Genomic DNA, 15858 nt, shown 5'->3' on the forward strand with positions numbered 1-15858 from the left:
GGACCCCCAGGTCCCTCTGCACCGTAGCATGCTGTAGTTTTTCGCCCTTTAAATAGTAATCCCTCCTACTATTATTTCTGCCAAAGAGGACAACCTCACACTTGCTAACATTGTACTCCATCTGCCAGGCCCTCGTCCACTCGCTCAGCCTATCCAGATCCCTCTGCAGACTTTCCACACCCTCCGCGCAATTTGCTTTTCCACTCATCTTCGTGTCATCAGCAAATTTCATCCCCCTACACTCAGCCCCCTCCTCCAGATCATCTATATAAATAGTAAATAGCTGAGGCCCCAGCACCGATCGCTGTGGCACTCCACTAGTCACCAACCGCCAATCAGAATAGCACCCACTGATAACAATTCTCTGCTTCCTATTAGACAACCAATCCTCTATCCACGCTAACACCCCCAACTCCATGCACCCTAACCTTCTGAAGCAACCTTTTGTGAGGCACCTTATCAAACGCCTTTTGAAAATCTAGAAACACCACATCCATCGGTTCCCCTCTGTCTACCGCACCAGTCACATCCTCATAGAAATCCAATAAATTTGTCAAACACGATTTCCCCTTAACGAATCCGTGCTGCATCTGCTCTATCAAACCATTCCTTTCCAGATGCCTCGCTATTTCTTCTTTGAAGACGGATTCAAGCATTTTTCCAACTACAAAAATTAAATTGACCGGCCTATAATTCTCTGCCTTTTGTCTGCTACCTTTTTTAAACAGCGGCGTAACATTAGCCATTTTCCAATCTTCCGGCACTTCCCCGGAATCCAGCGAATTTTGGTAAATAATCACTAAGGCATCCGCTATCACGTCTGCCATTTCCTTCAGAACCCTGGGATGCATTCCATCTGGTCCTGGGGACTTGTCCACCATCAGTCCCGTTAGTCTGTCAAGCACTACCTCTTTAGTGACAGTAATCGCATTCAGGCCCTCAACTCCTACCATCCTTCTGTCTTTAATATCTGGCAAACTATTTGTACCCTCCTCCGTGAAGACCGAGGCAAAAAACTTATTTAAGGCCTCAGCCATTTCCTCATCTCCCACCACTAAATCTCCCCTCTCATCCTCTAAGGGTCCAACATTCACTCTAGCCAGCCTCCTCTTCTTTATATATTTGTAAAAACTCTTTTTTTTTATATTTAGTGCTAGTTTAGCTTCATAGTCTATCCTTCCTTTCTTTATCAACTTCTTAGTCATTCTTTGTTGATTTTTAAACCTTTCCCAATCTTCTAATCGCCCACTACTTTTAGCCACTCTGAACGCATCAGCTTTTAATTTAATGCTGTCCTTTATTTCCTTCGATAGCCACGGCTGGTTATCCCTTCTCCTACATCCCTTCTTTACCATCGGAATATATTTCTGCTGAGCACCGAAAGAGATCTCCTTAAAGATCCTGCACTGTTCCTCAGCCGTCCTACCAACCAATCTGCGCCCCCAGTCTACATTTGCCAATTCCTCTCTCATCCTATCGTACTCCCCTCTGTTCAAACAGAGGACACAGGTTCGGGACCCTACTTTCTCATCCTCCATCTGCATCAAAAACTCAATCATACTATGATCGCTCGTCCCACGAGGACCCCTCACAATAAGATCCCTAATTCTTCCTGCCTTGTCACACTACACCAGATCTAAGATAGCTCGCTCCCTCATTGGTTCCGTCACACACTGTTCAAGGAAACTATCCCAACAGCATTCCAAGAACTCTTCTTCAAGCCCACCGTGTCTGACTTGGGTCAACCAATCAATATGCAGATTAAAATCCCCCATAATTATCGCCGCTCCATTTCTGCACCCATCATTTATAACATAAGGTTCATGGTGGGAGATGTAGGTCTGAGGTAGATTCTTTACTGAGAGTGGTTCGGTGTGGAATGGACTGCCTGCTGTGATAGTGGAGTCGTACACTTTAGGAACTTTCAAGCGGTTATTGGATAGGCACATGGAGCACAGCAGAATGATAGGGAGTGGGATAGCTTGATGTTGGGTTTGGACATAGCCTGGCACAACATTGAGGGCCGAAGGGCCTGTACTGTGCTGTACTGTTCTATGTTTCTATAACCTCCTTGCTTTAGTCCTTATTTCCCCTATTTATAAACCCAGGAGTTGTATAATTTTAAAACTGGCTTCTCACTGTTAGAGATTTGTGTACATGAACCTGTAGCTCTCTCTGGTTCTTCACTCCTTTTAAAATGATACCATTTAATCCCTGTTTCCTAATCCCTCTTTAGGCTTGCCCCTCTTTATTTCTGTATTCTCCTCCAGCCTAGCCCAACCCACCCAGATCTCTCTGCCCACCTCATTCTGTCCTCTTGAATATCCCCAGTGTTAATCGTTCCACTATTGGCATCCGTATCTTCAGCTGCTGGAGCCCTTAACTTCTGGAATTCCTTCCCTAATGCTCTCTGCTTCTCCACCTAATTGTCCTGTTGAACATAGAACATAGAACATTACAGCGCAGAACAGGCCCTTCGGCCCACAATGTGAGGCACTTATTTAAACCACCTGTGACCAACGTGCATCTTGCCATGTGGTTTGATGATGTACTTGGTTTGAAAATGCTGCTTTACTCTGTTAAAGATACAATGTAAATATAAGCTGTTGTTTTGATTATATATTTTGATTAATGATTGAATAATTTCTGAGCTCATTCTGCTCTCTCCCTAGGGCATTATTATATGGTGGAATGCGTGAGTCACATTCCCATGCAGAAATCCCATTGGAGGATACCCCAGCAGAGGCATTTACAATGTTGCTGAAATATATCTACACGGGCCAGGTCACGCTCAGTAATGAGAAAGAGGAAATACTATTGGACTTTCTCAGTCTTGCCCATAAGTATGGATTCCCGGAGCTGGAAGATGCCACGTCTGAGTATCTGTGTACCATCCTGAGTATTGCTAACGTCTGTATGGTTTATGATGTGGCCAGTCTTTATTCACTATACAAACTTTCCAACACCTGCTGCTTATACATGGACAGGAATGCAAAAGCAGTTCTTAGCAGCGAAGGCTTTCTGGGCCTCTCAAAGGTGAGATAATGGAATGTAAAATTGTATTTTAATTCTGATTTAACCCTAAATCTATGTCACCGTAGCTTTCCCAGGTGTTGCTTTTTTGCAGTAGTAACATGGGAATTGCAAACTCAGTGAAAAGAGCAGAGGAGAATTTCATACGTTCATAAGATGTAGGAGCAGAACTAGGTCATTTGGCCCATCGAGTCTGCTCCGCCACTTGATCATGGCTGATATGCTCCTCATCCCCATTTTCCTGCCTTTTCCCCATAACCCTTCAATCCATTACCAATTAAAAATCTGTCTAACTCCTCCTTAAATTTACCACAGTCTCTGCATCACTGCATTTTGGGGTAGCGAATTCCACAGATTCACAACCCTTTGGGAGAAGTAGTTTCTCCTCAACACGGCTTTAACTTTGCTACCCCTTATCCTAAGATTATGACTTTCACCTTGGGATACCCCACCAATGGAAGCGTTCACTCCACTTCTACTTTATCCATATCTTTTATCATCTTGTATACCTCAATTTGATCTCCCCTCATTTCTCTAAATTCCAGAGAGAATAGGCCTAAGCTATTCAATCTCTCTTCATATGACAAACCCTTCATCTCTGGAATCAATCTAGTGAATCTCATCTGAACTGCCTCTAATACCACTACATCTTTCCTCAGATAAGGGAACCAAATCCTCACCAATGCCTTGTATAGTTGCAACAGTACTTTCTTACCTTTATGTTCTACTCCTTTAGATATAAACGTCAACACTCCATTCACTTTATTATCTGCTGTACCTGCATGCTAGTTTTCTGTGACTCATGAACGAGGACACCCAGATCCTTCAGCACCGGGGCATCCCGAAGTCTTTCCCCATTCCCAGGTTGATAGGTTTACGTAGAACATAGAACATTACAGCGCAGAACAGGCCCTTCGGCCCACGATGTTGCGCCGACCAGTTAAAAAACAATGACCCACTAATCTAAACCAATCCCTTTTCGTCCATAAACCTATCCACGGATCTCTTAAACGCCCCCAAACTAGGCGCATTTACAACTGCAGCAGGCAGGGCATTCCAATCCCTCACCACCCTCTGGGTAAAGAACCTACCCCTGACATCCGTCCTATAACTACCCCCCCTTAATTTAAAGCCATGCCCCCTCGTGCTAGCTTTCTCCATCCGAGGAAAAAGGCTATCACTATCCACCCTATCTAAACCTCTAATCATCTTATATGTTTCAATAAGATCCCCTCTTAGCCGCCTTCTTTCTAGCGAAAACAACCCCAAATCCCTCAGTCTCTCCTCATAGGACCTCCCCTCCATACCAGGCAACATCCTGGTAAACCTCCTCTGCACCCTCTCCAAAGCCTCCACATCCTTCCTGTAATGTGGGGACCACAACTGCACACAGTACTCCAAGTGTGGCCGCACCAGAGTTGTGTACAGTTGCAACATGGTTTGTTAAGAAGGTGTATGGCGTGTTAGCATTTATTGGTAGAGGGATTGAGTTTCGGAGCTGTGAGATCATGTTGCAGCTGTACAAAACTCTGGTGTGGCCGCACTTGGAGTATTGCGTACAGTTCTGGTCGCCGCATTATAAGAAAGATGTGGAAGCATTGGAAAGGGTGCAGAGGAGGTTTACCAGGATGTTGCCTAGTATGGTGGGAAGGTCTAATGAGGAAAGGCTGAGGGACTTGAGGTTGTGTTTTTTAGAAGAAGGTTAAGAGGTGACTTAATTGAGGCATACAAGATGTTCAGAGGATTAGAAAGAGTGGACAGTGAGAGCCTTTTTCCTTGGATGGTGATGGCAAACACGAGGGAACATAGCTTTAAATTGAGGGGTGATAATTATCGGACAGATGTCAGAGGTAGGTTCTTTACTCAGAGGGTAGTAAGGGCATGGAATGCCCTGCCTGCAGCAGTTGTGGGCTCACCAACTTTAAGGGCATTCAAATGGTCATTGGGTAGACATATGGATAACGTTGGAATAGTTTCGGTTAGAGGATCATTAGATTGGTTTCACTGGTCGGTGCAACATCGAGGCCCGAAGGGCCTGTCTGCGCTGTAATGTTCTATTTTCTATGTTCTATTCTCATTTTTCCAACCAAAATGCACGAACTCACACTTAGCCATGTTAAACTCCATCTGCCACATTTTGGCCCATTCTCCTAACTTATCAATATCTGTATGTAAATTTCTTATTTCCACATTACAACTATTTTTGTGTCACCTCACATTTGGCTACAGAACCTTCTATCCCTGTGTCCAAGTCATTAATATAGATTGTAAATAGCTGGGACCGAAGGACCGAACCCTGTGGCACTCCTCTAGTTATTTCTTGCCATCCAGAAAAAATCCATTTATCCCAACTTTCTGCCTTCTGTCCATCAGCCAGTCACCGATCCAAGCTAATAAATTACCCCTAATCCCATGTGATCTAACCTTGTGAATTAACCTTCTGTGCGGCACCTTATCAAATGCCTTGGGGAAGTCCAGGATCTCCACTTTCTCACTCCCAAACTGAATTTTGAATTCCATCATACTATGGTTACTATTCCCTGGAGTCATCAATTAATCCCAAACCCAGAGTAGCCTGCTCCCTGGTTGGTTCCACAACATACTGTTTCAAGAGACAATCTTCAGCATGTTCAGTGCACTCTGTCTCCAGGCTATCCTTGCCAGTTTGATTCTTCCAATCTATGTGCATATTAAAATCACCCGTGTTTATTGCCATGTCTTTTTTATATGTCAGAATCATACAGTACAAAACAGTTGCTCCATCAAGTTAGTACCAACAAACTACACTAAATTTACACTAATTCCACTTTCCAACACTTAGTGTCATAGAGGTTTACAGCGTGGAAACAGGCCCTTTGGCTCAACTTGCCCATGCTGGCATTTTTTTTAAAGCCCTAAGCTAATCCCAATTGCCTGCATTTGGCCCTTATCCCTCTATAACCATCTTATCCATGTAGAACCATAGAAAATTACAGCTCAGAAACAGGCCTTTTGGCCCTTCTTGTCTGTGCATTTTTTGCCTAGTCCCACTGACCTGCACTTGAACCATATCCCTCCACACCCCTCTCATCTATGAACCCGTCCAAGTTTTTCTTAAATGTTAAAAGTGACCCCGCATTTACCACTTTATCCAGCAGCTCATTCCACACTCCCACCAATCTCTGCGTGAAGAAGCCCCTGCTAATATTCTCTTTAAACTTTTCTCCTTTCACCCTTAACCCATGCTCTCTGGTTTTTTTCTCCCCAAGCCTCTGTGGAAAAAGCCTGCTTGCATTCAGTCTATCTATACCCATCAAAATCTTATACACCTCTATCAAATCTCCCCTCATTCTTCACGGAGGAGGACGTGAATAATTTGCCGGGTGTTAGCGATGGAAAGGTGGTAGGACTGGAGGGTCTTAATGACATTACTGTTACTAGAGAGGCGGTGCTCGACAGACTGGAGGGGCTGATTGTGGACAAGTCCCCAGGACCGGATGGAATGCATCCGAGGGTTCTGAAAGAAATGGCGGAGGTGATAGTGGATGCCTTGGTGGTTATTTTCCAGACGTCGCTGGATTCCGGGGAAGTGCCGGATGATTGGAAAACGGCTAATGTTACGCCGTTGTTTAAGAAGGGTGCCAGGCAAAAGGCGGGGAATTATAGGCCGGTTAGTTTAACGTCTGTGGTAGGTAAAATGTTAGAATCTGTCATTAAGGAGGAAATTGCGAGGCATCTTGAAGGGAATTGCTTGATAGAGCAGACGCAGCACGGTTTCATTAAAGGGAAGTCGTGTCTGACAAATTTACTGGAGTTCTATGAGGATGTGTCTAGGGCGGTGGATAGAGGAGAGCCGGTGGATGTGGTCTTTCTAGATTTTCAGAAGGCGTTTGACAAAGTACCTCACAAGAGGTTATTGCAGAAGGTCGAGGGACATGGAGTTGGGGGTAGGGTGTTAGCATGGATAGAGGATTGGTTGTCAAATAGGAGGCAGAGAGTGGGGGTCAACGGGTGCTATTCGGATTGGCGGATGGTGACTAGTGGAGTGCCCCAGGGGTCGGTGCTGGGGCCTCAGCTTTTTACCATTTATATAGATGATCTGGAGGAGGGAACCGAGTGTAGGGTGTCGAAATTTGCTGATGACACCAAGATAGGGGGAACGGCAAATTGTGCGGAGGGTGTGGAGAGTCTGCAGAAGGATCTAGATAGGCTGGGCGAATGGGCCAGGAAATGGCAAATGGAAATTAATGTTGGCAAGTGTGAGGTGGTCCACTTTGGTAGGAAGGACCATTACTTACGTGGCGAAAAACTGCAGCAGGCGACGGTGCAGAGGGACCTCGGGGTCCTTGTGCATGAGTCGCAAAAACCCAGCTTGCAGGTGCAGCAGGTGGTCGGGAAGGCGAATGGGATGCTGGCCTTCATAGCGAGGGGGATTGAATATAAAAGTAGGGAGGTCTTGCTGCAGCTGTATAGGGCATTGGTGAGGCCGCAGCTGGAGTACTGTGTGCAGTTTTGGGCGCCGCACCTGCGCAAAGATATTTTGGCCTTGGAGGGAGTGCAGAGGAGGTTTACTAGGCTGATACCGGAGTTGAGGGGGTTGAGCTATGAGGAGAGGCTGAATAAACTGGGCTTGTACTCGTTAGAGTTTAGAAGAATGAGGGGAGATCTCATTGAGACGTATAAGATGATGAATGGGATGGATAGGATAGAGGTGGAGAGACGCTTCCCGCTCAAAAAAGACAGTAGGACTAGGGGGCACAGCCTCAAGATAAAAGGGGGGTGGTTTAGAACGGAGTTGAGGAGGAACTTCTTCACTCAAAGGGTGGTGAATCTCTGGAATTCTCTGCCCGTTGAAGTGGTGGAGGCTGCCTCGCTGAATATTTTTAAGACGCGGGTTGATGGGTTTTTGATAAGAGGGGATTAAGGGTTATGGGGAGAAAGCGGGAAAGTGGAACTGAGCAGCGACAGATCAGCCATGATCTTATTGAATGGCGGGGCTGGCTCGAAGGGCTAGATGGCCTACTCCTGCTCCTATTTCTTATGTTCTTATATTCTACGCTCCAGGGAATAAAGTCCTAATCTATTCAATCTCTCTCTGTAACTCAGCTTCTGAAGTCCCAGCAACATCCTTGTGAACCTTCTCTGTACTCTTTCAACCTTATTTACATCCTTCCTGTAACTAGATGACCAAAACTGTACACAATACTCTAAATTCAGCCTCACCAATGTCTTATATAACCTTACCATAAGACTCCAACTTTTATACTCGATACTCTGATTTATAAAGGCCAATGTACCAAAAGCACTCTTTACGACCTTACCCGCCTGTGACGTCACTTTTAGGGAATTCTGTACCTGTATTCCCAGATCCCTCTGTTCAACTGCATTCTTCAGAGTCCTACCATTTACTCTGTACGTTCTACTTTGGTTTGTCCTTCCAAAGTGCAATACCTCACACTTGTCTGCATTAAATTCCATTTGCTATTTTTCAGCCCATTTTTCTAGTATACATGTAACTTCTATACATGTAACTTGGCCCACAGCTTTGAATATTATGACATTTGATTTGTTCACCCAGGTATTTTTAAAGGTTGTAAGGCTTTCCACTTCTACTATCCTCCCAACCAGGGCATTCCAACTTATAGACCCTCTGGATGAAAAAGCCTTTCCTCAAATCCCCTCTAAACATCCTGCCTCTCACCTGAAAATTATGTCCCTCGTCACTGACCTTTCAACTGAAAGGAATAGCTGCTTCCTACTCACCCTGTCCGTGTCCCTCAATTTTATATACCCCAATCAGACCCACCACTCAGCTGTCACTGCTCCAGAGAAAACAATCCAAGCCTATCCAATCTCTCCTTACAGCTGAAACATTCCATCCCAGGCAACAACTTGGTGAATCTCCTCTGCAACCACTCCAGTGTAATTGCATCCTTCCTATAGTAGATGACCCGAACTACTATAGTAGCTGTAGCTTTCTATATCGTATACTTTCAAGAAGCAGTTAGATATCGCCCTTGGGAGTGAAGGGGATCAAAGGATATGGGGGCAAGATGGGATCAGGCTACTGAGTTGGATGAACAGTCATGATAATAATGAATGGCGGAACAGGCTCAAAGGGCTGAAGAGCCTCCTTCTGCTCCTATTTTCCAACTATTCATTCGTGGGGTATGGGCATTACTGGCTGGGCCAGCACTTATTGCCCATCCCTAGTTGCTGTTGAACTGAATATAGGTGAGACCAGGTAATGACAGCTGATTTCCTTCTGTAAAGGACATTATAGTGAACCAGATCGGTTTTCCTGACAATCAACAATGGTTTCATGATTAACCCAGATATTTTTTATTTGAAGTCAAATTCCATTATCTGCCATGGCTGCATTCGAATTCAGATCTCCAGAACATTAACTGATTTTCTAGATTAATAGTCTGGTGATATTACCAGTAGGCCATCGCCTCCCCTATACTTCTATGTGGCCTAACCAAAGATTTGTACAGCTGCAACATAACAAAGAGAAATGAAAATTACAGCACAGGAACAGATCTTTCGGCTCTCCAAGCCTGCACTGACTGTGCTGCCCAACTGAACTAAAACCCCCTTCTCTTCCAGGGATCATATCCCTCTATTCCCCTCCTATTCATGTAATTGCCAAGACGCTCTTTAAATGTCACTATTGTATCTGCTTCCACTACCTCCCCCAGCAGCAAGTTTCGAGGTACCCACCACACTCTGTATAAAAAACATGGTACATCTTCTTTAAATTTTGTCTCTCACACCTTAAACCTATGTCTCCTAGTAATTGACTCTTCCACCCTGGGAAAAAGCTTCTGACTGTCCACTTTGTCCATGCCTCTCATAATCTTGGAGACTTCTATCAGGTCGCCCCTGCTCCCCCCACCCCGCCCGCCACCACCACCACCACCATCATTGCAGTGAGAACACACCAAGCTTCTCCAATCTCTCCCCATAGTTAATACCAGGCAACATCCTGGTAAATCTTTTCTGTACCCTCTCCAAAGCCTCCACATCCTTCGTAGAAACATAGAAAAACTACAGCACAAACAGGCCCATCGGCCCACAAGTTGAGCCGAACATGTCCCTACCTACTAGGCTTACCTATAACCCTCTATCTTACTAAGTTCCAAAAGTCTCTTAAAAGACCCCATCGAATCCGCCTCTACCACCACTGTTGGCAGCCGATTCCACGCATCCACCATACCCTCTGAGTGAAAAACTTACCTCTGACATCTCCTCTGTATCTACTCCCCAGCACCCTAAACCTGTGTCCTCTTCTGGTAGTGTGGCAACCAGAATTGAACACTATATTCCAAGTGCGGCCCCACTAAGGTTCTATAAAGCTGCAACATGATTTGCCAATTTTTAAACTCAGTACACCGGCCGATGAAGGCAAGCATGCCGTATACCTTCTTGACTACCTTCTCCACCTGCATTGCCACTTTCAATGATCTGTGTACACCCAGATCCCTCTGCCTATCGATACTCTTAAGGGTTCTGCCATTTACTGTATATTTCCTATCTGTATTGGACTTCCAAAATGCATTATCCCATATTGGTCTGGATTAAACTCCATCTGCCATCTTTCCGCCCAAGTCTCCAACTGATCTATATCCTGCAGTATCTTCTGATAGTCCTCATCACTATTTGCAAATAAACCAACCTTTGTGCCATCCGCAAACTTGATGATCAAACCAGTTACATTTTCCTCCAAATAATTTATATATATTGTAAACAGCAGAGGTCCCAGCACTGATCCCTGAGGAATGCCACTAGTCACAGCCCTCCATTCAGAAACACACTCTTCCACTGCAACCCTCTGTCTTCTATGACGAAGCCAGTTTTGTATCCACCTTGCCAGCTCACCTCTGATCCCATGTGACTTCACCTTCTGCACCAGTCTGCCATGAGGGACCTTGTCAAAGGCCTTACTGAAGTCCATGTAGACAATAACCACTGCCCAACTCTTGTCAATCATCTTCATCACTTCCTCGAAAAACTCGATCAAGTTAGTGAGGTACGACCTCCACTTCACAAAACTATGTTGTCTCTTGCTAATACGTGCACTTATTTCCAAGTGGGAATAAATCCTGTCTGATGAATCCTCTCCAATAATTTCCCTACCACTGATGTAAGGCTCACTGGCCTGTAATTATTTTGATCATTATTATTATCCTTCTTAAACAAACGAACAACATTGGCTATTCTCCAGTCCTCTGGGACCTTCCCTGTAGCCAGTGAGGATACAAAGATTTCTCTCAAGGCTCCAGCAATTTCCTCCCTTGCCTCTCTCAGTATTCTGGGGTATATTCCATCAGGTCCTGGAGACTTATCTACCTTAGTGTTTCTCAAGAACCCCAATATCTCCTTTTTGATCTCAACATGACTGCAACTATCTACGCACTCTTTCCCAGACTCATCATCCACCAAATCTTTCTCTCTGGTGAATACTGACACAAAGTACTCATTTAATACCTTGCCCATTTCCTCTGGCTGCACGCACAGATTCTCTCCCTTGTCCTTGAGTGGGCCAACTCTCTCCCTGGCTACCTTTTTGCTCTTTATATTTGTATAAAATGCCTTGGGACTTTCCTTAATCCTGCTGGTGAATGCTTTCTCATGACCCCTTTTAGCCCTCCTTCTTGCTTAAGCTTCTTTCTACTTTCCTTGTATTCCACACTTGCTTCGTGTGTCCCCAGCCTCCGAGCTTTGACAAATGCTTCCTTTTTTTCTTTGACACGGTTCACAATATCTCTCATTATCCAAGTGTTCCCAAAACTTGCCATACTTATCTTTCATCCTTACAGGAATGTGCCGGTCCTGAATCCCTATCAACTTACACTTGACAGCCTCCCACATGCCAGATGTTGATTTGTCCTCAAACATCTGCCCCCAATCTACTTTCTTTAGTTGCTGCCTAATATTGTTGTGATTAGCCTTTCCCCAGTTTAGCACCTTCATTTGAGGACGACACTTATCTTTATCCATCAGTCCATCAAAGCTTACTGAATTGTGGTCACTTTTCCTGAACTGCTCCCCAACTGAAACATTGACCATCTGGCTGGGCTCAGGTCCAGAATGGCCCCTTCTCTAGTTGGACTGTCTACATACTGTTTCAGGAAGCCCTCCTGGATGTTCCTTACAAACTCTGCCCCATCCACGCCCCTAGCACTAAGTGAATCCCAGTCAATATAGAGAAAGTTAAAATCTCCCACCACAACAATCCTGTTACTTTTAGACCTTGTCAAATTCTGCCTACATACTTGTTCCTCTATCTCCAGCTGGGAGTTGGCTGGCCTATAGTAAACCCCGAACATTTTGACTACACCCTTCCAAATTCTGAGCTCTACCCAAATTGCCTCACTCTATGAGCCCTCCGAGATGTCCTCCTGCAGTACAGCTGTGATATTCTCCTCAACCAGTAGTGCAACTCTCCCACCCCTTTTACATCCCCCTCTATCCTGCCCGAAATAACTGTACCCTGGAATGTTAAGCTGCCAATCCTGTTCTTCCCTTAACCAAGTCTCTGTACTTGCAGCAACATCATAGTTCCTAGTACTAATCCAAGCTCTACATTCATCTGCTTTACCTGTTACACTTCTCGCATTGAAACCCCTTCAAAAAACTCAATCAAATTTGTGAGACATGATTTTCTACTCACAACGCCATGCTGACTATCCTTAATTAGTAGTAATGGGGGACTCACTAGTTAGAACATAGAACACTACAGCACAAACAGGCCCTTCGGCCCACGAGTTGCGCCGATCACATCAACACCTACCAATCTGTAGACCTATCTATAACCCCCAATCCCATTAAACACCATATACTCATCCAGAAGTCTTTTAAAAGACCCCAGCGAGTTCGCCTCCACCACCACTGATGGCAGCCGATTCCATTCACTCACCACCCTCTGAGTGAAAAACTTACCCCTAACATCACTTCTGTACTTTCCTCCCCGCACCTTAAATCTGTGTCCTCTCGTAGCGACCATTTCAACCTGGGGAAATAGCCTCTGAGAATCCACCCTATCTATTCCTCTCAACATTTTATAAACTATCATTCTATCAGGTCGCCTCTCAACCTTTGTCTCTCCAGGGAAAAGAGTCCCAGCTCCCTCAACCTAACTTCATAAGGCATGCCTCCCAGTCCAGGCAACATCCTTGTAAATCTCCTCTGTACCCTTTCAATAGCTTCTACGTCTTTCCTATAGTGAGGCGACCAGAACTGCGCACAGTACTCCAAATGAGGCCTGACAAGGGTCTTATAAAGTTGCAGCATTACCTCCCGACTCCTAAACTCAATCCCTCGATTAATGAAGGCCAGTACACCATACGCCTTCTTGACCACATCCTCCACCTGCGAGGCCGATTTAAGAGTCCTGTGGACCCGGACCCCAAGATCCTTCTGCTCTTCAACACTACTAAGACTCCTGCCCTTGATAGTGTACTCGTTCATCCCGTTGGTTCTGCCAAAATGGACGACTACACATTTATCTACGTTGAAGTCCATCTGCCACTTCTCCGCCCAGTCCTGCATCCTATTTATGTCCTGCTGCAACTTTTGACACCCTTCCAGACCATCCACAACACCACCGACCTTCGTGTCATCAGCGAACTTACTTACCCATCCCTCCACTTCCTCATCCAGGTCATTTATGAAAATGACAAACAGCAAGGGTCCTAGAACAGATCCCTGGGGCACCCCACTGGTGATTGACCTCCATTCAGAAAAAGACCCATCCACAACCACTCTCTGCCTTCTGCAGGCAAGCCAGTTCTGGATCCACAAGGCCAAAGGCCCTTGGATCCCATGCCCTCTCACCTTCTCAAGAAGTCTTGCATGGGGGACCTTATCAAACGCCTTGCTGAAGTCCATGTACACCACGTCCACGGCACTTCCTTCGTCAATGTGTTCAGTCACATTATCAAAGAACTCAACTAGGCTCGTAAGGCACGACCTGCCCTTGACAAAGTTAGAGGCACAGACAGGCATTTCTGTGCCGCAAGCCCACGGATAACCGCTGCCACGTGCTAGTGACAGTATGAATAGGAGGATTAGGCAGATGAATGCTTGGCTTGAGAGCTGGTGCAGGGGGCAGGGATTTAGATTTTTGTATCATTGAGATTTTTTTGGGGAAGGGCTGACCTGTTCAAGAGGGACAGGTTACATTTGAACTGGATGGGGACTAACATCCTGGCAGGGACAGTTGCTAGAGCCACTCGGGAGGGTTTAAACTAGTTTGGCAGGGGGCTAGGATCCAGAACAGCAGGGAGACAGAAGAGAAGTTTGAGAACAGCACAGAAGATAAAGAGAGCACATTAAACTGTAAAGGCAGTGTCAGTAATCCTAGTACCAGACAGATCAGGCAAAAGAAAGAAAGAGAGCAAGGGAAATCCAGATTAAACTGCATTTATTTCAATACAAGAGGCCTGACAGGCAAGGCAGATGAACTCAGGGTATGGATGGGTATGTGGATCTGGGACATTCTAGTAATTACTGAAACATGGCTAAGGGAGGGACAGGACTGGCAGCTCAATGTTCCAGGGTACAGATGCTATCAGAAAGATAGAACAGGAGATAAGAGAGGAGGGTGAGTTGCGTTTTTGATTAGGGAAAGCATCATGACCGTATTGAGAGGATATATCTGAGGGGTCGTCCACTGAGTCTATATGAATAGAACTGAGAAATAAGAAGGGGGAAATCACTTTGATACGGTCGTACTATAGGCCCCAAATAGTCGGCAGGAAATTGAGGAGCAAATATGTAAGGAGATTACAGATGGCTCCAAGACAAATAGGGTGGTGATAGTCGGAGATTTTAACTTACCCAACATTGATTAGGACAGCCATAGTATTAGAGGATTGGATGGAGAGAAATTTATTGAGTGTATTCAGGAGGAATTTCTCATTCAGTATGTGGATGGTCCGACTAGAGAGGGGGCAACACTTGACCTCCTCTTGGGAAATAGGGAAGGGCAGGTGACAGAAGTGTTAGTGAGCAATCACTTTGGGACCAGTGATCATAATTCTATTGGTTTTAAGATTACTATGAAGAATGATAGGTCTGGCCCAAAAGTTAAAATTCGAAGTTGGGACAGGGCCAATTTTGACGGTATCAGGCAGGAACTTTCCAAAGTTAACTGGGGAAGTCTATGGGAAGGCAAAGGGATGCCTGGTAAGTGGGAGGCTTTCAAAAGTGTGTTAACCCAGGGTTCAGGATAAACACATTCCTCTTGGAGTCAAGGGCTAGGCTGGCTGAAGTAGGGAACCCTGGATGATTGGGGATATCGAGGCCCAGGACAAGAAGAAGAAAGAGGCACATGACATGCATAGGCAGCTGGGATCAAGTGAATCCCTTGAAGAGTATTGGAGGTGTAGCGTAGAGTTAAAAGAGAAATCAGGAGGACAAAAAGAGGACATGAGATTGTTTTGGCAGATAACATAAGAACGTAAGAACATAAGAAATAGGAGCAGGAGTAGGCCAACTAGCCCTTCGAGCCTGCCCCGCCATTCAATAAGATCATGGCTGATCTGTCGTGATCTTGTAAGGCAAGGAGGATAAGACAAAGGAGAATCCAGAGAACTTCTACAAATACATAAAGGGCAAAAGAGTAACTAGGGAGAGAGTAGTGCTTCTTAAATGTCAACTCGGTCATCTGTGTGCAGATCCACAAGAGATGTGTGAGACCCTAAATTAATATTTCTAATCTGTATTTATTGTTGAGAAATACTGTTTTTCTGCATGGAGGTCGGTCACCAGTGGAGTGCCCCAGGGATCTGTTCTGGGACCCTTGCTGTTTGTGATTTTTATAAATGACCTGGTTGAGGA

At 45.2% G+C, this 15858-nt stretch overlaps 1 protein-coding gene across 1 annotated transcript in view; it reads left to right on the top strand.

The window, feature by feature from the left end:
* The window catches only part of btbd9 (BTB (POZ) domain containing 9), a 226368-nt gene that overhangs the window by 34675 nt on the left and 175835 nt on the right, over nucleotides 1–15858 (top strand). Inside the window, exon 3 of the mRNA XM_080182504.1 lies at nucleotides 2673–3036. Coding sequence (XP_080038630.1) covers nucleotides 2673–3036 — 364 coding nt within the window. The remainder of the gene's footprint in view (nucleotides 1–2672; nucleotides 3037–15858) is intronic.

This window comes from Carcharhinus amblyrhynchos, unplaced genomic scaffold (assembly GCF_965287045.1).
Source record: "Carcharhinus amblyrhynchos unplaced genomic scaffold, sCarAmb.v2.hapA scaffold_58, whole genome shotgun sequence".
NCBI lineage: Eukaryota > Metazoa > Chordata > Chondrichthyes > Carcharhiniformes > Carcharhinidae > Carcharhinus > Carcharhinus amblyrhynchos.